Below are 26,715 nucleotides of genomic sequence, written 5' to 3'. Positions count from 1 at the left end.
TTGGGCACTTAGCAGTTGTATCAAGAACGATCACAGGTACTTTAATAGTTCTTCTGAGCAGGGAAATATATAATCAATTATGTGGGCTGAGGCAGTTAAAAAATAGGTCATCTACATCCTGAACAAAAATCTGTAGGCAGCTCATTAGGTTTTTTGGAATGCACCACACTCTCTGAAATCAAATAATGGTTAAAAAAAGACTAATACATTACATAATTCTGCTGATTCATTCAGATGCTCTCACTATTCAGTCTTTGAATCTCTGATTCTTAATTGATGAAACAGATAAGGTTTAAATTCTCCAAGTAAATCTCCCAGCAATAAATTAATTGAAATAATTAAAAATTAAACTCTTCTCACTTAACTGATATTATACAAATAATCATACTATGAGTTTCCCAATTAAACATTCTAGACTTCCATTACTTACAACTCTCTGAAGTTTGAATTGGGCAATTAACCAACAGTCTTCTCAAGCACATGCTAATAAGGTCTCGAAAGGAGGCTGGGTTTCCTGGTAGTTTAGTACGCTCCTGTGGAAAAGAAACTTGAATTCAAGGGGAATATGAAGATTTTCATTTCTTATTTATTTTAAGGCTCAGGCTAACAGGATCTGGTTGAGGGGGGACTTCAGATATTCGAGCTGCAGGACTGCGGAGCAGGCAGCAGTTGAGATGCGTTCTCATGAGATGAGTGCAAGGACAGCTACAAAGGGGGAAGCTATCTCCTGCCTCTTCCCAGGCTGAGGTACAAGGGTCTCAGCCTTTCTCCTGAACCTCCTCCTGTGGAAGGCAATTTAACTACCGACACACACTCTGTCTGAAAACACTGACCGCCACTTGCAAGGAATAAAACGCTAAGGCTTTCACGTGGCTCAGAGAAGCTGGTAGGGTGGATGATGGTAGCAGGTAGGGAACCCTTCTCGGAAAGGCAAAGCAATTGGGTATCTTTCCCCTTAAGCAAACAGTTCAAGTCGGTTGTGGAGGAGGTGCTCTGTAGCTGGCATGCCTGAGTGTTTAAAGGGACGTTTTGTGCTTACAAGTCAGGCTTAACCTCTTCTAGAGTCTCCTTTTGGGTCATTCCTGAAGAACCAGCCAGGTGAGTTCCAGCTCCTGCTGCTGGCTTCTTTTCTATTTGCTTTACATCCAAAGATAGTCATCTTTGTACAGATTCTGAATTCGCCTCCGTGCTGCGGAGGAGATAATACATGGGGCTCATAGCCACTTTTTCACCGTTGGCTCAGCTACGCACGTGTCTGCTGGGTATTGCCTCGTAGGTGGCTTGCCCCTTGCTCTGCGTCGCTTCAGTGAGTTGCTGCTCCATCTTTCCAAATCACCTTCTTAAAACCCCTGATCTTTCTGGGTTGCAGCTTTAAAGCTCCCTTCATGCTCAGACTGCCACCAAGTTCTGCTGACGTGTTTCTGCAATATCGAACAAAGTGCACCTTCCTGCATTTCTTTTTCTGTCTTCTGGCATTTAAAGTTCTAGTCCTGCCTCTCTAACGAACGTCGCAAATTTTGTTAGCACAAGCAGTTTGCTTTCGTGCCCTTTTGGCCATGTCTCTCTACGTACTGCAGTTTAAAGCTCTATCAGTAACACGCAGCTTTTCTGCCTGTAATTTAAGGTTCTCCCTTTTTAAGAGCTTTCTTGCATGTCTCGTCTTCCCTTGAGTCCTTTTCCCTTTCTGCCTCTCATACTTTTGAGGAAGGGTCCCAGTTGCTGTCTCCAGTCAGCTTCCAAAAAGTCATGTCTTCCATAATGCCTGCCAGTCGTAAATGTCCATGTGCCACCACTGTTACCTTGGCTGTGCTGTTTTCTTTTGATAATTTAAAGATCTTTATGGGGGAAAACTGGTATTTTGTGTAATTTTAAAAAAAATCCTTTGTTGCTGTCTGGGTAGTGAGAGCCAGAGTTATTTTTTTATACTGAAAATAAACCTGTGTGTATGCGTATGCATAAACAAGAGTGTGGATGTGCATACACACACATATATGTCCTGTCTACATTACATGTATCACATCTGTGGAATGCAAGGTGAATATACCACTCAAATATATATCATAAAAAATATTATTCTTTTCATATCTTGTTCAAAATGTTTATTTTAATTTGAAAAAATATAATGTGCTTATATGTATTTTAGAATAGTTTATTGTGTTCTTTTTTTTTTAATGCCCATTTTATCGTAATATTTTTTCTTCTTTAAGATGCACATGGTAATTTCTAATGTCATTTAAAGGCACATGGCCTGGCCCTACCTGATGTGTTTAATAACTATCATCTGTGTCCTTCTGACTAATAAATAGTTCTGTTTCCTGCTGTCAAAAATTGAAGTGAAATGCATGTGCATCGGAGAAAGAGAAAAATCAAATTCATCCCTCCTCAGACAATCAATCAAAAGTGACAGGCCCTTTAACATACAATTTGTAGGGCACTGTAGTTTTAAAATGGGAACTGTCTGTAACATGTAGCTAGAAGCCTTTGTGGCTTTAACATTTGACAAAAGCACATTCACCAAATGGAGGAACAAGGCAATATATAGTTCGAGAGACTTTAGGAAAATACTTTCTCCTCAAGCAGCATGTCCCTCTGTAAACCTAGACATGGTAATAAGCTGCCCCATTTGTACATCTGTGTCCAAAATGTGGCATTTTGTATTGCATTTATCCGGTATTTGGTTTCTTGAGACTCACTGCTGCTGCCCCTGACGTGTTTTTTCCCCATTTAAAACAAACTGTCTGCGTTTGACAATCTGACTAATTCGTGGTGTGTGGTAGCCGTTTCCTTTAAAATACATCTTGCAAATATTTCTGTTAAATGCCAGAAAAAACACAGCGTGTGAAAATATAGTGACATAAGATATTGATTTTAATTTGAATTACAAAGAGAATCTGATAATTTAAGCCAGCAGTTCTCTTGATGTGTTTTAAGCAGAAATTAGAATTTATATTACATGGTGTCAGAAAGCTCTTAGCATTTATAAATGCTCACTCCTGCAAGTTAAAAATCCTGGTTCATAATTCCCACTCTGGGTCTTGTGAGGCACTTTTCAATCATTTCTCTCTGCTAATTTTGGTGTCACCCTCATTTCTTTTTAAAAGATTCATTTTGAGCAAATTTGTAAATGGCCCTGATGTGTTCTACAATTTAGTCAATTACTGTTTCAGCCTGCAAGCCTCCTGGGAAACGGAACATACATGGCCTGAAGGTACGAATTTCAATAATTGTTTCAGTAAAGTTAGATGGATTTGTAATGCTGTGTTCCACTTATTGAAATGTCAAATAAAACTGCACTTTCTTGAGCTCTGACAAGCAGATTGTTTGGGGTTTTTTAATTTTTTTTTTTTTTTTCGTGAGGGTGGGAGAAGGATTCATCTGCTGGGTGTTGGCTGCGTTACCTGTCTATACAGTTTTATTAAAAATGGAATTGCCTTTCTTTCTGTTTTTAACCTCTGTTAATAAGGTTCCTAAATCTTAATATTCAGTTTATCAACTAATGTCTGCTACTACTTCAAGGAGTTTAAAGACCCCCACCGTATTCATTTGATTTCAGTGATTTGTCTCAGTGTGGAAGACACTGCAATGAAATCAGTTTAGGTTGTTTGATTCATTCGGGTATGTTTATTGCTTCTGCAGTCAGACCCCTTCTGAAGTGCAGAAGACTACGAATATATTAAATGATTGTTTAGTTTTTAAAACGGGAATAAATGGTGGACATATCATCCCTTTTTTGGTATTGTTTAACTAAGTGTTTAAGATGTAAAGATAGTATATTGTAATCCATGAATTATGTAGCCTGCTAACCTACATACAGGCCAGACCTCAACCATCGGCATGCCTAGCAACAAGCTAATTAACCTTCGTAGTGAAATGAGAAATTCGTGGCAAATTACAGGTTAATTAGAATAGTGTCCTCTGAACACAAACGACTGATAAAGATCCTTTCCCTGCCTGCAGGTAAATACGCGAGCAGGGTCTGCTAATAATAGCAGTGCAGCAGTCTCGGATTCCCTTCCAAGCAATAGGTAAGAGTCAAGAACGGGAGCATATGTTTTGTTTTCTTTTCTTTTCTTAAAACAAAATGGAACCTTGTGTGTGGCAGTTTCCAACGATAAGCCTGATGTTGAATAACTTTTTCAATATGACTACTGGGCACGCAGGAGTGAAGCGGGGAAGACAAAATTACCTTGATTCATGGATCTTGTTAGACTCGTACTGCTGGTTGTTCAGGAGAAGTATTTTCTCCTGAAAGAAATAAGTCTTTTCTGGGTATTTCAGGTGGCTTTGTCCTTTGTAAAGCATTGAAATCCTGTTTGTGGGTGAGCTAATTTGTTTTCGTCTAGCTAATCATCACTGTCTATGGCAAGGTCTGTATGTTCAGATCTTTCTTGCTTGTCTCATTCCAGGATTTGTTGATTTTAAAATTTGATACCTAATTCAGAAGGTTTATTATTGTGGAGTAAGATTTTTGAAAAACCTGAACAGTTGAGGTGCCCTGTTTCATGCAGCTTCAGCAAAGTTTTCGAGTCCGTCTCCCTTATCTTTCCTTTTAGATTCCAGCCCTAATTTCAAAACCCATATTAAGATCTTAAAATGTAAGAGGACTCTTTCTCTTTTTTCCTGGAGATCTGCTTTTAAATACTGGAGCATAAACTCCCTTTTATTACATGAACTATTACATGAAGTTTTTATACTCCATGCTAATGTTAAAACAAACCAAAAAAAACCCACAAAATAAGCTTGTGTATTCTTAATAGAAAAGTCTGGTTCCATCCTCTTCATATAAGAGCGTATCTGAAACGTTGGAATAGAAATCTCTGGAGGTCCCTTTCAATCTAAATTATTCTATTATTCTAATAAGCATATCATATTACATTTATCCATGCATCAGCATGCTGCTCCCTTTTCTCTCCAGGAGCATTTTGGGGGGGGGCGGAACCAAGAAATTTGACAGATGAACATGATCAAAGACAGAGTCATACTGTATGTTCTGTCGGTGAGGTGTTGGTACCCGTTCTGGCAGGCACCGCAAAGTGCTGCGGTAGTGGGACTGTCCCACGAGCCCTGTCTTTGCGCAGTGGGAGTGATGCAACGCGGTTCCCCGTTGATGAGGAGGATGCCACCGCGCATGGTTGGCAGCAGCGCTGGAGTTGTGATGCGGCGGGTAGCCCCATTCGAGTACCACTACCACCAGTTTTGATTTTCCCTTTAGTGGCTTTGCTAATTGTAGAGATAAAAAATAGAAAGCGAATACCCTGTGTCAGTCTCCTCTGGCAAAGTTTGCCCTGTCCCGTGGGTAAGATTTGCTCCGTATCGCATTGGTGAAGATCCTATCCAAGACTCTTCAAAGAAAATAAATCTGAATGTCTTTATAAACTGCAGTCGTCCTCCCAATCCATCATACCACTGAACTAAATAAAGCTGCTTTCTGTTGCTGCTGTGCTTTGGCTTTCAGTACTTCCTGTTCTTTGAGCTTGTTCTTAAAGTGCATTGAAAATGAGGCTTCTAGAAGATTCTTGTCACCTTATTTGGTGGTTAATTGCCATTCCTTTTCCAAAACCCTCTGCACTATGAGTTTTGTTTTTGAAGTAATTGAAAGTCTCTCTTTGTTTCATGTTCACAAATTGTTAGTCATGAAAGATGACAAGATCAACTTATGTTTCCTTGGAAAACTTAATTTTTCTTTAAAGTAGTCGTGGGAACAAGAGGCCTATTAAAGAACAAAGCCACCAAATATGAAATCTGTGTTTTCACTGTTCTTGTTAATAATGATCTGTGATCAAGACACGTGCACATGCCTTTCAAGAATATATTATTTTGTACTTTTTTTTTTAACTTCAGTTATAAGAGCAGAATGTCTCTTTGAGCTTAAGTTTTTGCAGACATGTTGCTCCCCAGGCAGTTTGTTGTGTTGAACAACTCTGTAGGCACAGAGTTTGTCAGGAAAGGAGGTGAAGCAGTATTTTGCGCGTGGGTGGACATACTTTGAAGCCATTAATAGTTTTACCTACAAAACACACCAAGCTGATAGTTGGGGTTTGTTAAAGTTCTCTTACTAGAAGAAAATAATATGCGTCCTTTTGTATAATGTAAGACTACCGACCGACACAGGAGGAATTTCTCCTGAAAAAGCACAGGGACTGCAGCAGCAAGGAGACCTGGAGTGGGTGCACACAGCGATCTGGGCTCATCCACCTCAATTTAGGCATGTCCCAAAGATGCCTAAACCAGGAGTTGTACTCACCTGCTCACCATGCTCCAGTCTGCAGTCAACCGAGGTAGTGAGGCATCATTGATGGCACACCCTTCTGCTGCAGATTTATAGAAATTATTGAGGGATAATGCCTTAAGGGGTTTTCAAACAAGATAAGGCACCTGAAAACTAGGTGTGAATCTCATTTTCCTGTCGTTTTTTGAAACACCTAGTGTGTGAGGGTATCTTTTTAAATTTTTCTTCTTCAAACTGGCAAAAAATAGGTTCTATCTCAAAGGATAGTATAGTGAGGTATCTAAAAAAGCTAGTTTGCAAAGGTGAAAAAAATATTGTCTTAAATGTCCGTTGCTTCTCCATTTCTGCTGCCTGCAGTTTGAGGAGTAGCTGTACTGAACATCAGTCTGTTGCTAAAGTTAAATGTATTCAGAATATCTAACTGTGAACTTAACCTGATGGTTTGTTATTTCTTATGGTTTCACTTTGTTTTATAGAGTGAAATGGCCCAGTAATTAAAAATAATTGCCTCTTATTTTTTCAGCTTAAAAAAGTCTTCTGCAGAGCTGAAGAAGATACTTGCAAATGGCCAGGTAGGTGCACTGGATCGAGCCTTGGTTACATGCACGTGCCGTTACTGCCTAATACTGCAGTGACTGGCGTACCACAAATAGGTGGAGAGATGCTTACTGCGCATTTAGTTGTAATGTGTTCTTTTAATACAGGACTGGAGGGACCATGAAAACCTTCATGATATGAATGAGTTATGTGTCCTGATTTACTTTGATTGGCATAGCAATTTGCTTCCCATTTCTCAAAATGTGCTAATCAGATTTAGCTCCAAATAGATTGAAGTACCTCACACATGTTGCACTGCTGCCACAATTTCAGGGAAGAAAGTTAATCAATTTTGAATAACTAAGTCAACTGCTCGGTTAGAATGACCTTCGGATTTTTTAGGGCAGTAGATGCTTAAATATTTAGCAGGTTCTTGCAAGGAACTGCTCTGTAATGTTTGGAATCACCTTATGTTGTAGCTTCTTGAAAAAAAAAAAAACCCCAAAACACAAACCAACAAAACAAACTGAACCAAAAAAACCACCCAAAGTTGTAGAAAGCTTTCTTGTTACTTTCTCTTCCTGCTCCAGGCAGCTGGATTCTGGCACCCAGAAGTGAAAGGTTTAATGTAACAATTGATGGACAAGTGGCTGTCCGCGACAAACGGAGCGATCATTTCGTACCCGTTTTGAGCTGAATGTATGGGCAGGCTTACAGTAGCGTAATGACATCAAATATACACCGTTAAATTAAACCACCTTGAAAGAATCCTGGGTTCTTCAGCGGCAACATAAATATATTTTAACGTTTGTCATCCTGAAAGTCCTTTGATAGCCTTGGAGGCAGGCACCTGTCCGTTGCGATCAAGCTTGCCTATTAGGCTCTATTGACTGAGACATCTGTGTCACCGCAAATAAAAGACTCTTATTGATTTTCTTAACTGCTGTTCACTTCCCCTCCATGTTTCGAAGGCTGAAATCTTAATTATCTCAGATGCGTATTCAGTGCCTTCACACAATGACCTCTCCAAGCCTCATTGGCATTTCATGAATCAAGTAGTTGTAGTTGAGCGTGTCAAGAAGATAAAGGCTGGTCTTCATGCTTGTCCTTCGGTATCACCTGTAACGTTGTGGTCTAATAGATGAGAGCTCCCCTCTACAGCGCGAGTCAAACAGCCCGGTATTGCAGCCTTGCCTGTTTGGCACCGAATCCTTTGAATACAGCTTGGAAATGTATTTTTAAGCTTGTCAGCACGTCTTACGTGCAGATGTAGTTTAATATTTGCAGATTCCTCCCAGGTAGATTTGTTAATGTTCCAAAATTATAGCTAAACAATATATTGCTTTGGATAACTTAAAATGATGTAAGTACCAGCAGCACGCTTCTAAACTTTTAAGGTGAAGTTGATAATTACTCCAATACTGCTAATTTTTTTTTAAAGTAGAATTTACTGAATGTGAGTAGCCCTCTTTCTGTGACTGAGTCCATAAGCTGTATTTGGCATTTTATTTGTCCTAAGTAATGGAAATTAGTATTTTGTATGTCCTGCAATAGATTGTTACAGATTTCTTTCCTGCATAGTAGAATTTTAGAAAGGTATACAGAAACCAAAATTCTTATTATGATATTAAAAAATGTTACTTAAACCCATTTTAAAAAAGAGAAAATTCAGAATAAGTTTTAATAGTACCTTTTATTCACCCTACTCTGATAGGAGTTACAGTGCTTTCTGTCAAGAGAAAATGCTTTTTGTTATGCTGCATTGTGTTCTGCAAAATTTGGTCACAGATCCATAACTGGAAATAGGTTTCCAGTTGTAACTTTACCTTTTCCCCCTTTTGGGGGATTACGTCACACTTATTGTTACTTAAATATGGGTTGGGTTATTATTTTTTATTATTTTTTGGCAATTTATGCTTTCAGGCATTCATAATGCTATTCCTCTAGTAGTTTCCATTTAGGTTTAATAAGGAATTCATATTAATCATTAAAAGAAGGGGACATGATTCTTCAAGATAATCAAATATTGACAAGTTAGAAATAGCTTTCTGCCTAGGTTCATTGATATAGGTGATGTGATATAAATATTTATTTCTTTTCTGTCACTCAGAGTAAATGCCACCAATTGATTCAGCATTGATATAGTGTCAACAGTTCATAAGAAACATTTGACTGGCTTGTGTTTTCCGATTAGTCTCTGCTCTATAAAGTGGGATTTACTAAATCTCTTCAATTGTCTGCTCGTAGAGTGTGACTGCTTTCTGAAACCGTTATTGCTTCGATTCGTAAAGCAAAGGCATGGCTATAGGACTTTGCCTCTGCCAGGCCTTACATATAAAATAAGGATTAATTGAGCATTTTGGTTTTAATGATTTACAAGAGATAGACGCTGATTCCTTTCCAAAACAGCAGGTATAAGCAAGGGATGTTTTGTTTGCTGATCCGTAATTGAAGTCCGTTTTGCTTTTTCATTAATTCTGTTACTATTGGCATCCAATCAAACCCAGTTGTGCAGGTTTAATATTCCAGTCCATACTGTTGAGTTCATTGTTATGATGTTATCATTTTATGATTGAGAATCCAGTTTTCCCAGTAAAATAAATAAATCGCCACATGTTTTTGGCATCTTTATTTGAGCCAGTAAATCACACTTTATCTCTCTATCGGTTGCTGGCGGACCCTTGCTCCCCCCGAGTCTTCCTATTTTACCCTGGGATTCTGGTTGCTCTTTATTTTACCCTGGGATTCTGGTTGCTCTTTATTTTACCCTGGGATTCTGGTTGCTCTTTGTGAGTAGAGACAAGAAATGGTGCTGGGTTGGCAGCAGGCACGAGCAGCGCGGCATCCCAGGATGGAGCTGCTCCTATCGCTGGCTTTTAGGGAATGCTGTGAAGAACATACTCTCCTTTTACCAGTTAGCAAAAAAAAAAAAAAGCGGGAGAAAAGAGAAAATGCCGTATGGCTCTGCTTCTGCTCAGTTTGTTGCTTATAACTTGTGTAACTACAAAAAAAATTCTTTTTTCCCCCCAAGAAGCAAAGATACAAATATGTTCGTAGCTTTGTGGATTCTTTCGATTTCTCTTAAGAGTTTTGTTGATAAGAACATTGCTGGGAATGTAGAAAGTGATGTTTGTTGTTACCTCAAAGACTGGAGAATTAAAGTCCTTCAGCTTCGAAGAGCAGAACTCCTTAAACACAGTATGTGCTTTAAATTAACAAGTATTGCAGTCTGAGAGAAATTATGTTTAGAGCAAGGGATCCCATATAGATGCTTCACGTATTTCAAAACCCATTCATGAATTATTGTTCCTTATGAAGTGTCTTTTTTTCCCCTCTTTATTTGCATTTTCTGATTGATGCAATAAGCAAGATAGCTTTCAGTAATAAAATAAATTTTCATTTTCATCATAAACCTTGATACTTGAATTGGCCATTTCATGCCCTCTTAAGATATCTGGCCCCGGTTTAACTACAAATAGAAAATAATGTAGAGTCAACTTCTGCTTTGAGGCATTTTGAATTTTCTCGGAACTCAGAGATTTTGACCTCACTGGAAGAAATGCGTAAGAGAAGTATTTCCTGTGAGAAACAAGCATGCTTTTTATTCAGGTAGTGAAAGGAAAGAACACAAATTTTGGGGTTCATTATTTCTGTCCTTAAAACATACTGGTTTAGATCAATTGAATATTCTATTTTCTGTTCGTACGACACGCTGAGTATTGACTCTTCAGGGCATTTCGGCTTGTTACCATCACTTACATGTTCCAGTTGAAGGCAGGGGCAAAGTTCCTCTAGTCTTCGCTGACAACATGTGAAAGTGGATGCTTAAACATGGCTTGGTAACTGAAGGGCACATGTCCCCACCGAATTTTAAAAGCCATTTCAGAAGTTGGATAAATATGGGTAGTTAGCTTATGGCGAGCTCGCCATGGCTTTCCCCGTGGTGCTAGTGGCACTTGAAACAGCTAATTTGAAGCTATCTCAGATGTGCTTACATGATCTCTAATCACATCAGTGATAGCAGACCAGACGTATCATTAAGGTTTTCTTGATGCCTTTTAACATACAAAAATGACAGTCTTTAAAGCAGCCATGCCAACTCATGTGAAATGTTTCACTTGGTATCCCATCAAATATAAATAGTTAATAAAAACAAGTTAATGATTTGGTAACAAATTCCTATGAAAATATCTTCTAAAAATGGGATTTGCCCAGACATTTACTACTTAGAGAGATCAGGCAGTGGAGATCTTTCTGGAATAGCAAATACGTGCAGCCCAGAATTTACTCTCATTAAAATACTTAATTTCAAGTATGAATGTGCATTCCAAAAATGTCTGTAGTGATTTTACTGTTTTTTTAATAGGCAGTTTAGCAGGAAGGTCAGTTTAACTGTATTTGTACAGGAGGAGGTTGAATTGTAATTTTACATTTGAATTGCTCATCCAGCAAGGTGATGTGTAATAACCTTTTATAAAATCCATATCAGAAAGATCCCAAATTCCCGCATTTGCAATGTACAGTGCTTGTATCAGGCTTCTGCTTGAACGTCTGAGGATATCATCATACATGGAGAGTTGTCCCAGTGAGCAGAAAGATTGAGGCAAGCAATTAGTTGTGTATTTCAAGGAAAATTATTTTTATTGGTAGCCGTTCAAGACTGGTTTTTTTTTCAGAGTACTACTTCTAGTTAAAAGGTATATAAATTAAGCACTACGAAGCAATGCTACTGACAGAACTGTCACTCAATTAGTATCAATTATGCAGATTCCAGAATAAATCATAAACTTCTCTAGCCATACTTAAGATGACAGCTTTCTGTTGGATTGTTTCCATTCACCTCCAACTTTGGCTTTGGTTATGTGCTGTTCTGGAGACCCTTTTCCTATCAGTATCTGTGACCTGACCCTCTTGAGCTATATTATATCATTCCATTTTGACACCTTTTATCAAACTTTAATGAAATGACCCAGGCAAACAAATTGTCATTAAACTTTCCATCACTTTGTCCCTTGGTATCGTCTTTTATAAATTGGACAGCAAATGTTGTATTGATCTTCTCGTTCTTGCAGCTGAACTTGAAATGACCCAGACTGCTTGTTGTTTATGGCCTAGAGTTGCTTTTCCTTGACATTTCCATCCACAGCATGACATCTCTTTTGTTTTTCTTTCTTTCTTGTGGAGATGAATGAACAAGACATACGGTATCGAGACATCCTCGGTCATGGCAATGGAGGCACAGTCTACAAGTGAGTGTTGAATTTCACTTAAAATTTCTGAAAATAAAATTTAAACAGCGCTCTGTTTTTTTTTACCCTTCATATTTGTCGTGAGATGTAGGTGGGCCGTTGCTGCTATGCAGAAAAGATTATAAAAGAAATTCTTAATATAAACTTTTTAAGAATTCTCTTTACATATTTACAAGGTATCTGCTCTTGGGTGCTGTGAGGGCTGGTGCATTTTTATTATCTTTTTAATACTTAGCTTTGAATCCCTCCTGGGTAACAAGTTAATGGTTCACAAGTGGAACTTGAAATGTCCTGAAGCATAATGAATTGCCTTCGTATTTGCAATGCCATTATTCTTGCTGGCTCACCACGCCCTTTGCTAGCCCAGTGCTGAGAATTACACCGGTGGGATGTGATGACACCATTGCTCTGCCTTTCTCTAACAATTCAAAATTAGTTTATAGCCCTTTCACTGTTGCAGTGACTTCCCTCCCTTACGAGCAGCTTCACACACAGGCCGATGAATATATTAAATGATAAACTCCCCCAAATTTTGGTAGTGAAGCTTATACCCTGCAGCCAGTATTAATTTTAATATTGTAAAGATTATAATAGCAGAGATATAGTTTTCTCGACAGGAAAGTCTTTCTCATGCATAGTGCAAAGTTTAAACTACATAATGTAATATCTGGTACTTAATAGTCTGCAGTGGTGTATGAAAAATATTCCAGTAGGAATTAAGAAATCCATACTTTGTAAGAAAGCCCTGAGGGAGTAATAAAGGTTTCCTCCAGAGAGCTATTTACCATATACAGTAACCCAGCATCCCATTATGATTTTGTTTATACCTTAGACATTTTAACTTTGATATTAACATTTTTTTTAGATTTTTTCAAAGCTACGGTGCATTTAGTTTAGTTTCTAATTGGCTGCCAACATTGCAAAACGACTCTCCTTGCAGAAGGTTTAATGAAAATGGTCTTCCAAAACCTTGAAGGAACAAATCCAGTCTTTGAATGGACCCTTCAGAAATCGGCTTCGTCTTGTAGATGGAACGTAGTTCAGAAATCTCATTGACTTTCTCTTCTAGAAAGATATTCCAAGATCAAGAAACTTGCAGAAACAGTGTTCTTTCTTACTTAATAATAGGCAAGATTTGAGAGAGAGTGTTGAACTTTACAGGTCAGTCAGTGACTTCTTGGTGTTTTCTGATTTAGAGAAGGTTGCTTCCCTTCCCTGCGTACCGACGGAGGTGCTGGGAATGGATGTAGGCGGGAGAAGCATCGCAAAGGAGGGCCACGTGCCCTGGTTCCTGTGGAAGGCACTTGGGGCACGGTTAGGGATAAGGAACAAGTGAGGGAACCCACGTGTGTCATTGTTACCCAGTTCTGGGTCATTTTCTTTAGACAAGTAGCTGAAGGAAGGAGCTAACAATGCGACATCGTGGGCAGCATAAGAATGGCCATACCAGGTCGTTACCAAAAGTCTCTCTCCTTCGTCCTGTGTCTAATAGTGGGCAAAGTCTGAGGAATGTAAACGTGAGGCAAGTGAACGTGTGCTTCGCTGATCTTTTTGCCCTGAGGACCTGTCGAACTCAATGTCTGTTTGCCAGCTTGCGTCTGCCCCACTCAAAAGAAACGGTGCTATTCTGCATTTGCTGTGTGTGCATAGTCTGTGCAATGACACAGTGCTTCTAGGTGCAGAAGGCAGTATAGAAATGTCTCGTTATTTTATAATGTTGGTATGTGCATCAGTATGTATTCCATGTTTCTTAAAATTCATATGGGAAATTTGGATAAAATGCTACATAAAGCCAAACTTGCACCTTTTTACTTCTCTTTGTATTTCTGAAGGGTGGTATAGTTACGTGCCTGCTTTTTATTTAATATTTTTGCAAAAATGTCTTTCTCTTGTGATGACTACTACTTTAGTAAGAGCCTGCAGGAGTGATGAAGGAACAGAGATGTGAACATTCAAGGCACAGAGCATAACAGCACAGGAGGGAATGCATAATACTACTGGCACTTCTTCTGCGTTGACTCGCTGCATTGTGTGGGCTGATGCTGCGATCCGCTTCGTTAAACGGTTGAGTGTTGCATTTGCCTGCAATTTGGGAAAGTAAAAAATTTTAGCTGTAAAAACATGAGCCCTCTTCTGTACCAGGGAAGTATTTCTACCTTTCTTTTTCTTTTTTATTGCATTTGTTTTTTAAATTAGCAGTTGCAGTGACTTCACAGTTTTTTTTCTCTAGTGCGGGTGTCATTCTGCACCGCTCCAGGGAATGTGCAGCATTTTCACGTGTGTATGTTTTACACACTCCAGAAGTTTGACTTTCTGTGCAATGCAAACAATAGCAGAATATAAATACGAAATATGGTTTCTGCCCAAAACCTGGCTTCTAAGCTTTGTGTTCCTCTCGGGTCTTCCCGAATTTGTTTCTTGGTGCGTTGGAATGAAGAGTTGTACCAATTCACTCTTTCATCCCTGAAAGATGACCCTCGGTGTCATTGTTGCAGGGAGTTGGCGGTTTCCGTGCCATGGTGATGTGCTTTGGATAAAGCACACAGAACTTCCCATCTTGGAACAGTCACCCGTTCGTAAAGGGGAGCCTGTTCTCCCTCGCCAAAGGAGCATCTGTGCTGCCCAAGCCAATAAGAAATTGCCAAATGGAATACTTACAGGTAGCTGGATTGCACTAGTCATAGATAGCAGCCCACATATATTTTATTCCAGTAAATCAATGAACATTTGTCAAATAAAATTAATTGCAAACGTTTTCCTCCTCCAGCATTCCGTGCTGTTGGTTTGTTTCAGAAGAGGCTGTGTGTAGTATTGATCTGAATCTAAAGAATGAGCGTGTCTATGTGGTATCTTTTTTTTTCTTTCTTTCTAGCTCTTTATACTAAGTCATATCCATTATGGCAATGATATATTATCAGCATTCAGCAAACAAGATAGCGTGTCTCAGGTCGCTGAGCAAAAATTTTCAGCCTCTCTTTCCATGTGAATTAACTACTATTGAAATAGTTTATTGAGATTGAAGTATTGATCACTTTTCATGCTAACCTTGGCTTAAGGGGGAGAGGGGAGGTGTTTTTGTTCTGTTTCGAAGACACTATGTTTAGTTAGAAAATGTATTTCATTTATTTGGGTTCTTTACAGCTGAAACTGTTTTATTGCTTGGAGAAGAGGTATCTTAGCTTTATTTTTATGACAGTATAATTATACTTTAGAAATACACTTGATTACTGTGTGTAGCAAAATTGTTCCAGTATATTGGCTTGGCCAATATTGCTATACAAACAACTTTTCAGTCAATTGAGTCTGGTAAAAAATCAATACTTTATAGCAATATTTCTAGTGAGAACTTGCTGAATCTAAATGTTTTTCCCGTTCTAAAAAGAAGATATTTTATAGTTTTTTGACGTTCTATTTTTCCCCCTACTTTTTGATCCACTATTTTCTTAATTGAGGAACGATAACAATTATAGAGTTAGATATGGCAAAACCAGTTAATTGTTCTTGCTTTTTGATTGCTTGTATATTCAAAAATATATGAGAACCTACAAATGATCCCAAACTGCGTCTTCAGAAGGTATCTTTGAATATACAGGCAATCAAAGCAAGAATTCTTCCACTGATGCATAGTCGGCAGCGTGTACCCTGTCTTGGGTAAAGATTGTCAAAAAAGTGATGAAATCTTCCGTAACGAAGACTGAAAGCACTCTAGAGTCTTTCGCTTCTGTTTGCCAGTTGCTGTAGGTAGTTTACATCATTAACTGGGTTTTCCGCTTTCCATGGAGTATTGTAAGTCCAATTCTATGAATTTTTGGAAACTCTGAGCTGCCATTATTTCATGGAGACTTGCACCTTTCTTGACAAGAGGGCCCTAAGACTGTTAACGCTGGTAGATGTACGACCTTCCAGCTCTGCAAGAGACTTTCTAACTTTTTATCAACTATTTTATAGAAGCTGGTAGGATGGAGAATGGACAGTTTGGGCTGCTTCACAGCAAAAGAAAATATCTGTATACAAGTACATCTATTATATTTACTGAAATTGCTTTTTTGGAAAAAATCATTCACTGGTAGGTCCAGAAGACATTTAAAGTATGTGTTTCTGTGCTGCATCTTTGAGCTCCACCATTGGCTGCGGAGCTCTGAGAGACTGTTTTGATAAGATTGCTCCTTTTTACTTCAGTGAAAGAAGGTTAATGTTTTGTTTTGTAATGGGATGTATACACTCTGCCAGCCAGTCTCAGGAGTAGCCACATTAAATTATTTAGACCGAAGATCCTTAGTTGTGCATATTTTGAACCTAACTATTACAAAGCAGAGGTATTTATCTCTGGCAAATAAGTACTCTGTGAAGTCTCGCTCTCATGGCATATGTAAAGTATTACTATTTCCTTCCTCGGAAGGAAAAATACTTTTCCAGGCAAAAAGAATTTTTTTCTCTTATTTCATGTTTTCTCATTTTTTGTTTTGCAATTGTAGCTCACGAGAAGCGAGATGTTCAAGGAACCCTAGGGGATGGTATAGCCTTCTGTGTGACTGGGATATTTTTAAAATGTGTGCTGTGTATGGTTTGTAAACCTTTGGATTCTGTTTGAGGAGCCTTCAGCAGCAGCAAGCTGTAATGCTCTGTGTACCGAAATAAACATAAAGTCCCAATGATGCCGTAATTAATTTGTGAAGTTACCTATTATCTGGGAGAGAGGGAAGAAAAGGGAGAATTGGTTATCATCTTGGCAAAATGCTGTTAAACCAGACGGCTTCACTCTAAGTTGAGTAATTGGGAGAGAAGTGGCTGTTGATGATGTACCACCCGGAAGACTTGTGTAGCTAGGGAAAACACGGATAAATGCGGAGGCTTAATTTGTTTAAGCAATTTACTTGAGCAATTTTGCTGTTCGGTTGAGTTGTACATTCCAGCATATGCCCCATTTCTTTATTCTCTATCTCGACCCACCTTGGGGTGCCCCATTAGCACATCAGCCGCAGCGCGTGGCAGAGCAACTGGGAGGTTGCTGTCTCTTGCCAGACAGCCTGCAGACTGCGCCTGGCGAGGGTACGGCAGGTCTGCTGCGCCGTGAGGGAAGAAAAAAGCGTTTTCAGTTCTGGAGCCAGGAAGCTGGAGGCGATTTAGCTCCCTTCGCTGGAATGATGGTGGAGTAGCCGGAGTTTACCGTTGCCTTGAGGAGCTTTGGCTCAGCGAGGTTTGCTCCTTCTGGCTTGTCCCGTGGCTTGTAGTGCAGGACACTGGTGCTGTCATGAAGGAGCTCCCTCGAGAGGGTCCCCGTAATGCCCGTTCGTCCTTCAAAAGCAGGAACCAGCGTGCGCCTCAGATGTCGCGGGAAGCCAGGCTGCATCTAAGCAGAGCTGTTGCTCTCCTCGTCCGTTCACTTCTGGCTTTCTGTGTGGATACGCAATACAACAGCAGTAATTCGCTCCTCTTTAAAGTACTTTAATTCACAGATTATTTTGGCCCTTTCGCGAAGGAGGCTGGTGTCATCCTCTGCGCGTGGCAGGGGGTGAGCGGAGACGGAGAGGGAGGTCATTTTCCCAAGGTAGCAAAGCAGCGACAGCAGGAACGGAGCCCGTCGCGGCAGGTTGCCAGCCCGCAGCGCTGCCGGCCGACCCGCGCGGCCTCCCGGCCGGTGCACTGTCCGGGGGAGGTTCTCGCTCCGTTTTATGCTCGGTCTCGTCCCAGCCTGGCGCTCGATGCGGCGCTGAAGAAAGGAAGGACAGGCAGGTTCCATGTTTTGTTTGGCATCCAGGCAAACCTGCGGCCGTGTGAAGTCTGCGGATTGCGTCTCCCTGCGTTCTTACGTTGCTGTTGTGGAGGCACTTTCCTTTATTTCCTTTCCCAGGATGCATTAATTTTCTGTTTCTCTTGTTTTGTTTTATTTTTAGTCACACTGAAAAGCGTTGGAACAATAATAGCTGGACTAAGTTAGAAATACCCCACCAAATTCCTGCATATTATCATCGCAGTTTAAACAAGACTGACCAGTGGTTGCTGTTCACTTGTTTCTTTTGACCCCAGCTATCACTTTCCTGTCTCATAAAATCTGTTATGCACAAAAGTGTATAAAATGAAGATAAAGTACCTCCTTCAAGTCTGACAAAAACCATTCCTTTGCAGAATGGTAGCTGCAGTGAAAGTAAATAAATGAATGGACAGCAATCACAGCCTAGTTGATGAAACTGTTCAATTAAAGCACAGGCATTTACATGGTGTAATTTCCCTAAATTGCCAATGAGCCCCTTTAGACACAACCAGTGTTCAAATTGATTTCAGCATTGATTTTGGCTGAAGCTGATAAATTTCTGCTTGTTAGTTAAAGTAATTTTGCAGAAGACTTTGTACTGCGGTATTGAAGTGTTCATTTAGCTGATGGTTAAAAGAGGAGTTATTTACAGAGGGTTCTACGGCTGTTCTGAGATGGGACAATTCCCCGGTCATCTTTTTACTTTTAATTTTTAAGCTTCAGTATACGATCAATAGGTTATTGAAACTGATTAAAATGTATCCAGCCAGCTGCCTATGGCTGTTTAATTAGAAACTGGATGATTCTTAAATTAAAGTTGTTTTGTTTGCATTGTATGCCCGTGGCCTGGAAGATTAAGAGAATAGTAATCCTGAAAATTTGAGTTTGTTCTTGTTACCGATGAGCGAGGTGGTGTGTGAGCGTAGTGCAGCTTTCTTTGCAGCTTGCCCCAATGTGGGGGATATAATCTGTTTCTTGGTTACAAACCACACTCCGCATAGTAGAGAATTGGTGGAATTTGCCACAGCCAAGCTATGCCGAGCTTATCGGCGCTGACTCTTCCCTAGCACAGAATACTTTTTTAAGCAACGCTTTTGCTCACAGAAGCGAATGTGAGATGATAAGGGGCAGAAGAACGTGTATTTATGTAGGAATCTTTTTTTGCCCTTGTGCTGCCAGCGTTGCATTTCAGACTCTCTCCTTAACCTCTGTTTGTCGCTGTGAAGTGGGTGTAACGACACCAGCGAGGTTGACCTTGGTTTTTCCATTTCTTTTCACCTGAGATTCTTTGAAAATGCTCACTCAAAATGCTAAAAATTAACTGCTCAGGTAGGCACTGATCATGGTAAGGATTAGCCAGCCGTACGCAGCTCTGGTGGATCACCGCCGCTTCTCTACGTCACACGGCTGTTGCAGTGACGATGGCCAGGAGCGGTTCGAGAGGAGCAATGCCAAAATTGTTTCTAGCGTGGTATCTCGGTGCAATCCAGTAGTGACTGAGCAGTGTGGCTAACCTCATGGTGTTCGTGTTCGCAACCTGCTCCTGGGGAAGAGCAAGCTTTCTACTTGACACTGAACCATGATTAGAAGGAAACGGTCTTTCAGCTATTACAGCGAATACCTAGAAAACTTTCGCTTCTTGGCACGGTTCTCTTGTCTACGACTGGCTGTTACCGAATTACTGAACAGCTCTGGTTTTCCTTAATTGTTATGCTGTGAGTGTCCTGAACACAGCTCTTGTGAACAAATGGCTTGATAACGCAGAAAATCCAGCTTTAGGTCTCCTTGTGGAGACATGTTAGCATCTGAATTGCCGTCACCATAGGATGTGACATACTTTTTGGCTCGCTTTGTTGCTTCAAATTTCTTCCTAAAATCGTGATGGGCTTACTTTGTACTGGCAGGCTTTATGCTGTGTCAGATAACGTCTGTCCATGGCAGCCTCAGCTTATGACTGCTCTGCTGTCTTTTGTCCGATCAGCTAGGTTAGTGCCGGCAGCTGAAGAACATTACTGTGCCTGCATCTGATCTGCGTTGGTCCTGCGGTAGTGAGTGACCTGGTATTGGTGATGGTGGCACCACAGCCTCCACAAGCGGTGTCAAGGCTGAGCTGTCTCCGTCCCTGACCCTGTCTGTACCGGTCTCTGTAAGGAATGGGGACGGAATTGCAATGGGATGGGTACAAGGAGAAAGACGTGTCATCCAGTTTTCAAAGGCTGACCCTGGATCTTTGGCTGCAGTGGAGAAGGAAGACTCATATAAGTGGTAACAGATGGAAATAGTAGTAGGTTACAGCATAAAAGAGGTGAGGGATTTATTCTGCTGTGCTTAGGCTTGAATGCCAAAACAGGCTCTTTCCTACAGAGATGGGTTAAGTGAGACATTTTGCTCTTTGGCATTTTCTTTATGCAGCTTCTAGTGCCAGTTTTGCTCTTTTGAAAAGTTTAAATTTTGGATTCAAGTATTTTTTTGTTTGTTTTCTAGTTTAACAACAAATCATTTTGCAATCAGTACTCAAGCATCTGTAATGGGATTTTAGATAGAGGGGAGGTTGGCGTAGATTGCTGTTTGAACTAGCACAGTCCCCATAAAAGCTCCTTTTTACAACTGCTGTGCACTTTGGATTTCCTGTTTTAACAGCCAGAGAGTCAGGCTAATGTGTTTGTCTATTGCAGAAGGCAACAACTGTCAAAGTGTTTATTTCCTAGAAACAATTTGAATCCGTTTCTTTAGATGGCCATCAGAGTACGTGACAATTCTATCATTAGACTGCCAGAGTCTGACCAGGAGCACGACAGACAGTGGCAGTACTAGGAAAAAAAAGAGGGGGGGAAAAAAAGAAAAAATTAACAGCAAACCAAATCTGTGGGTGATTTGCTGCATATAGTTTGCAGCTGGTGACTGGCGTGTTATTCTGCAATGCGTAACACTTAGAGAATTATATTCATCTTGTGCGACACTGACAGTCGTTTTGCTCTAGGTTATTTCTCATAGGGCAGGAAAATGTTCAGTTTGACTTCGTTCGGTGCCCTTGCATCTGAAGGTGCTGCTTGCTACAACCATAGCTTTTTGTGTGCATTTTTTTATTTGCAATAAGAAACCTAGGGCTTCAATGTGCCTGTTCATTTCTGTTTGGAAATACGCTGCCTCGGTCCCAGAGACCTTTTGTGCGCGTTACTCTGTCGTCGAGTGGGGAGGAGGCCTGGAGCGGTTCGTCAGCGCAGTGCTACGGGTGAGCTGGCACAGATGCAGGGAAGCGGGACAGTATCTGCAATTCTTGTTGAGCGAAACGATGTCTTGAGGTTTTTAATAAATGTGTATAATGAATGCATACCAAGCTGTGAAGCAGGAGGAAGCGTATCTGGGAGTAAGGACCTGAAATACTTTTATTTTTACTTTGTGGCCTCAGGTTGCCAGTTTGGGAAGTTCAGGGTGGACATTAGGGGAAAGCTCTTTGCAGGTAAGACGGCGCAGCGCTGTAACGGGGCGTGAGAGAGGCAGGGGATCTCCATCCTTGGGGCTGCCAGCACTGAGCTGGCCAAAGCCACGGCTGAGCTCATCCACTGCCACAGTCCCGCTTCAGGAGGGAGGTTGGATCAAGTGCTGTGCCGAGGGCCCTTTCAACCACCCCTTCATCTACTAAAAGCATCCTTTAGCAGAATGACGCTTTCTTTTAGCCAGTAGAGCTGCAGCAGATCTGAGTTTGTGGCGTTGGCCATAAGCTGCTCTGGTACTTGGACTGGAGGGGAGCGTTGCATCCCTGCGTCCTGCAGTCACATCGCTAACGCAGCGGTGCTGTCAGTATATCATTTTGTCGTATTTGCTGATGTTAGTTATATTTCTGGGAAGGGACTAACTCATTGGCATAGCAGACGGGTCATGGCTTTCCCTTGAATCGTTCGGTCTTGCCAAGGAATATCTTATTGATTAGAAATGGTTTCCGTGGCTATTGGGAGGGGGGCAATAGAAAAATATGTCCTGGTGGCCAGATGAACAGATGGGAAGCAGGATCTGCGACGTGGTGGGCTGCTGCAGGCTTCTTCAGGGCTTTTTTGCATCAGCAGCATGATGTAGTAATTTTAATGAATGTTTGCTTCTGGGAGGAGAGTGCATTAATTATGAGTTTTCAGATAATAGTAATAATAGGATTGTAGTAGAAAGTTATTATATATGTTAGGAAAAGCTATTAGAGAAAGCTCGGTGATCTTTGCATACTCGGTCTGTGCTTCTGATGTGACCATCCCGGAGTCACTCGTATGTTGGCAAATGCTTTACAATTAAAAATTAGAAAATAAATTGAAAATTGCTGTTTCTCTTGGGTGCCTGCATGTTGAAACCTGAAGTTAGTTCTTTGCTTGCCCTGGAAGAAATTATACCACAGTCACAGCAAGTAATGCAGCTCCCCACTGTGCTTATAGGTAAAATTTCTCACAGGGAGAATATAAAATTGTTAGTCTTAGCAAGTTAAAAGAGGGAGAATTTTTTTTGTTTGTTTGACATGTGAGCTATTTATTAAGAAGCTTGTGCATGTTCTGTTTAGTTGATTTTGTTTGTTTTATTTTTGAACTGAGTAGAGACGCACTATATTCAGTGTATGAAAGTTTTAGCGTTAATTATTAGGATGGGCTGAGGTTTATTCCATAAAGAGGCTTGAGCCAAACATCTCTTCTGGTTTTCTTTGCAGTAGACGACCGGAAGAACAAAGCAGGCAATGTGAAATTCAGCTACCTTTTTTTTTTTTTTTTTTTCTTTTTAAAACAGAAACCAGCTGCTTCTGACACTTCAATTTTTTAATTTGTTTTCCTGTAGAAATACCTCTTATATATGGGGGAGAGGTGCTGAGGAGTTGGCAGTTCCCCCAAAGCCCTATTCTGGTATCCGTGATACTGATTTTTATTTTCTGGAGCACAAGGGATGCTCACGCCATACTCCACAGTCCATCAGAAGTTTTTCCGGCTTAGCTGGAGGGCTTTGCTCAAGCAGAGTGCACGCTTGCTCACGCCGTCTTTCTTATTCCTCAAAATAACCCAGCTTTTTCCACGGAGCTGGGCAAGCTGCCTTCGCAGCGCTCCCTGAGGGGCACGCTTGGTTTTCAGAGCAGAGGAGACAAAGTTATGCTAAAGGACTTGGCTCGCGTGGGTCCCTTCAGGGCTTTAAATGCCTAGGGATATGGTTAATAGTCAAGGTTAATAAAATATTTGACACAAGTGTGCCAGTCTTGCTTAGAAGCTGTTCATTGTAATGGACGTAGGGGGTCAGAATAACGAACTCTAGTGAGAACGTGCAGGAAGAGATTTAAATTTCTTTCCCCCGGTGGGAACGTTTCAGAAGACGCGGTGGTTGAAGTCTGCCCGTCCTTCTTGTGTACGACGTGCGGCAGCTTTAAGCCACCCTCTCCGCAGGGCGTGCGGTGCGTGGAGAACCCTCCGAAGGGGGAGGTCAGCTGCATCCTCCGTCTCGCGTTACCCCGGTGTGCTTGGGCAGGGGGAAGACCCCCAAAACTCACCCTGTCCAGCTTCCAGCTTTCTCACGCTGTTTTTCCCCTCTTTCTCAGAGCTCGTGCAGTGCTTTCTACCCCACTGCCTCTGCTGCTGTAACATACATTTTCTGAGGAGGTCTGAAAGTGGGTACTCTCTTTTCTCCATCCCCCCTGAAGATTTATTCCTTCTTTGTGAACACTATAAAAATTCTGTTGAGGGAGTTATCAGTCTGCGCTATTAAAACTCAGTATTAATTCAACAACAATCTCTTAACTTGGTCCCTGTACCAGGTACTGCTAATATTAAGGGGTCTGCTTCTTTCTACATACTCTCCATCACCTTTCTCCTCATCTGGCGATTATTCAGTTGGTGACTGAATCGAGAGCAGAGGTTGTCCCGTACCTGTACTGGGCATAGGAACTAAAGTCTACTTCTGAGCATCAAGCAAGAACATTTTGGTTGCATGAAGAGTTGTCATTTTCTGGAGAAAATTAGTATGAATTATTTTCTTGTATCCCATATATATTCTGAAGCTAAGATGCAATTTTCAACCGCTAGCCTTTACTGTTCACTTTGGAGATGTCAGTGGAGATCAGCTTAAAATACCTACAACTTTTTGTGCTATCTGTCTTCTTACAGAGGCACAGCAACTACTTCCAGTCAGGCTTTGGTGAATTCGAAAAGAATGCATCATCTTGTAAGATTGGTATCCCAAAATGGATTTCTGAACTCTGTTTTGTGGGCTTTTTTTAAATAACTTTAATCATTCGCCTCAGCCTAACAAATGCTGTGACTACAATAACTAACAACTGACTATTATAAAATACAATAAAAAATCAGTTGGATGCAAGATGTTGGAATTACAGTCTCATGTGCAGAAATTGGGCACCAAATGAATTCTCTGATTGCTGTTGTGGTTTTTTTTCTACTATTTTAATAAATACTGTGCCAATACTTTTCAATGTATATACCTAAAATGTATTTTTAGTAGTGGAGAAAGTTGTTACTAAAATGGTCATTAATCTCATAGCATTTCCATTCGTTTGCACTTAAAATAATAAAACATCAAGTTTGTGGTAGATGCAATTCTCCAACTAACCTGGATGGGATCTAGATCAGGCCCTGCATAAGAATATATTCTTGATTTGTCCTAATATCTGTTAGGAGTTTCCTCTCCAGAGAGGAAAAAGAGCGGTCCGTGCCATGGCATTTGTCTTCTAAATGCCCGGTTTAACTAAGAGGCAGAGCAGGAAGGGGAGAAATGCGCATCGGAACCGGCTTCCTGCAGCTGGCAAACTGCAACAAAACTTTAATAATAACAACTTTTATATTTTCAATAGTTGACACTGACCGTAAGTGTTCAGAATGACTTTTTAAACTCCTGATTGCAGAGGGTGGCTCTCCATGTCTCTCTGATTTCTCCTTAACAATAAATAATTTATAGCCACCTATTCTCAGTCATCCCTTATAGCTTTTGCAGTGGGTGAAAAGCAAACCAAAAACAAACCCCAACAAAAAAGAGCAGAAAAAGGAACTTGTTTTCCCAGAGCTGGTTTCTCCAAGGGATGAAATTTTGCAAACGTCAAAACAGCGTTTTCCTTGAATATTTTGTATTTCAATGCATTTAATTCCTGCTCTTTACGTTTGTCTTCAAGTAGTTCAGCAGCTGTTTATCAACTGTTCTCACTCGTCTTGAGCATCCACTGGCCTCTCCCGTTAGGCACTGCTCAAATGCGTTCCTAGCAAGAGGAGCTGTCGTCGTAGCTGTTTGTCAGGCGACATCATTTGCCTGCCATCCTGGAAGATTTTTGCGTGTTCACCGAAATGTACAGCATTGCTGAGGAACCTTTTGCATTTTGCTGCGTTGCTTCGTCTAATGATCTGGTTCTACAGTGATGAGTTTGTTTACTTACTTTTGGAGGTGACACTGAAATTTGTGACAATTGACCCTTGAGATGAGACTTCACATTATTTATAGGGCATGAATATTAGTTCAGTCTCCTCGTAGGCATCCATAGACTTACTGATGAGTGCAGTATGCCCCAAAACTATGTTTTTCTTCACGCTGTGCACGTTATTCTCTGGGATTTTTTTTTTTTAGTGCATCCTTCTGAAGCTACATAAAGGTAGGAAATCTTCAGGCTTTAGCTGTGCTGACGGTAACCAAAATGCTTAATACCAACCTCCAGTTCTACATAATATCTAACAAAAACGTTTTCCCTACACACTCATTGGAACGGGTAATTACTGTAGCAACTACAGACTAATTTGAAGTGTTAGCTGTTAATTAAAACACTACGGAGGTGTACGGTTGTCTTTTGGTGTAACCAAAGCTCCTATTCAAACTTCATTAATCACTTTACAGTTATTGTGCTGAGGAAGGTCAGGACAATGGAGATGCCGGATCAGCCCGGAGTAAGCAAATTCCTTTCCTCCCAGGTAGCATGCCGTTTGCAAAGCCACCGGACACGCTGTACCACGGGCATGGTATCCCCTTTGTGATCCAATTCTCAGCGATAATTAAATGTTAAATTGGTACTGTCAGTGCTCTGTAAACCAAACCAGGTATCTGCCCTCTGCTGGAAATTTAACCCAAACTTCCACGGATGAATTAGCATGCATCATAATTAAATAATCAAGTCTTCCCTTTTAATTCACTTGGAAACAGGAGATCTCTCTTATGGAAAAAAGATCAGCTTTCTTGACAAGCTAATTAAGTTGCCAAACTGTCCAGCACAGTACAGATTAAGCTAACAGACGTTAGGCATGCTATCTCAACCTGTTCATTTTCTTATCGTTTCTGCTGATCTTAAGTCCATAATGTTTTGCCACTGTTGATTCATCCATAGTTACAGCAGAGTTCGTTTACCCCCTTGGTCTCGTTGGTTATGCGTTCAGCTACCAGTCTGTCAGAGCTTCGTCTGATGATCTTGGTTTTGCCTGTTGTACTGATACTAAATAATGCTGATTTTTGGTGTGCCGTTTTAAACTGTGTTTGTTCCAAAAAGCTAATGCCAGCCGGTTACAGAAGTGTTTATCCATGAGTTATTAAATGAAGGTGAAGTTCTTAGAAACTTCCAAGCTATTGAAAGAAATTATATAAGTACTCAGGGTTATAAATAAGATTAAACAACGGTCTCGCCCTGTACTATGTGTGATTTTTGCATGCAAAAAAAAACTATTAAAGCTTTTCTTCTTCAGTAATAACTGTTAGAGGTATATAGTGGTAAAATATAATTCTTTAAAGTTAGTGCCACATATATGGCGTTACTGTGCACAGTGTCATAAATCAGTATGAGACAATAAAGCTAGTGAAGAGGAAAACCTTTAATGGTTTTGTTTTCATACAAAATTATATCGGATTTTTAGTAGACATTCTTTTTCGCCTACCTTTTTATTTTCTCACGAGTTCATGGTTAGGAATACACAAGCGATTGTGAAATGGCCAATTATAAATGTTTGGCTTCA

General features: G+C 40.5%; 1 protein-coding gene across 2 annotated transcripts in view; it reads left to right on the top strand.

Annotated features, from left to right (window-relative positions):
• MAP2K5 (mitogen-activated protein kinase kinase 5) overlaps positions 1 to 26,715 on the top strand; it is a 139,816-nt gene that overhangs the window by 19,689 nt on the left and 93,412 nt on the right. For both annotated transcript variants that reach the window (XM_082005337.1, XM_082005336.1), the window contains exons 5-8: positions 3,168 to 3,208; positions 3,958 to 4,025; positions 6,753 to 6,801; positions 11,951 to 12,015. In XM_082005337.1, the coding sequence (XP_081861463.1) occupies positions 3,168 to 3,208; positions 3,958 to 4,025; positions 6,753 to 6,801; positions 11,951 to 12,015 (223 nt within the window). The remainder of the gene's footprint in view (positions 1 to 3,167; positions 3,209 to 3,957; positions 4,026 to 6,752; positions 6,802 to 11,950; positions 12,016 to 26,715) is intronic.

Source organism: Phaethon aethereus (assembly GCF_964289735.1).
Source record: "Phaethon aethereus genome assembly, chromosome: 12".
Taxonomy (NCBI): Eukaryota; Metazoa; Chordata; class Aves; order Phaethontiformes; family Phaethontidae; genus Phaethon; species Phaethon aethereus.
This window is presented reverse-complemented; position numbering and strand designations above follow the sequence as displayed.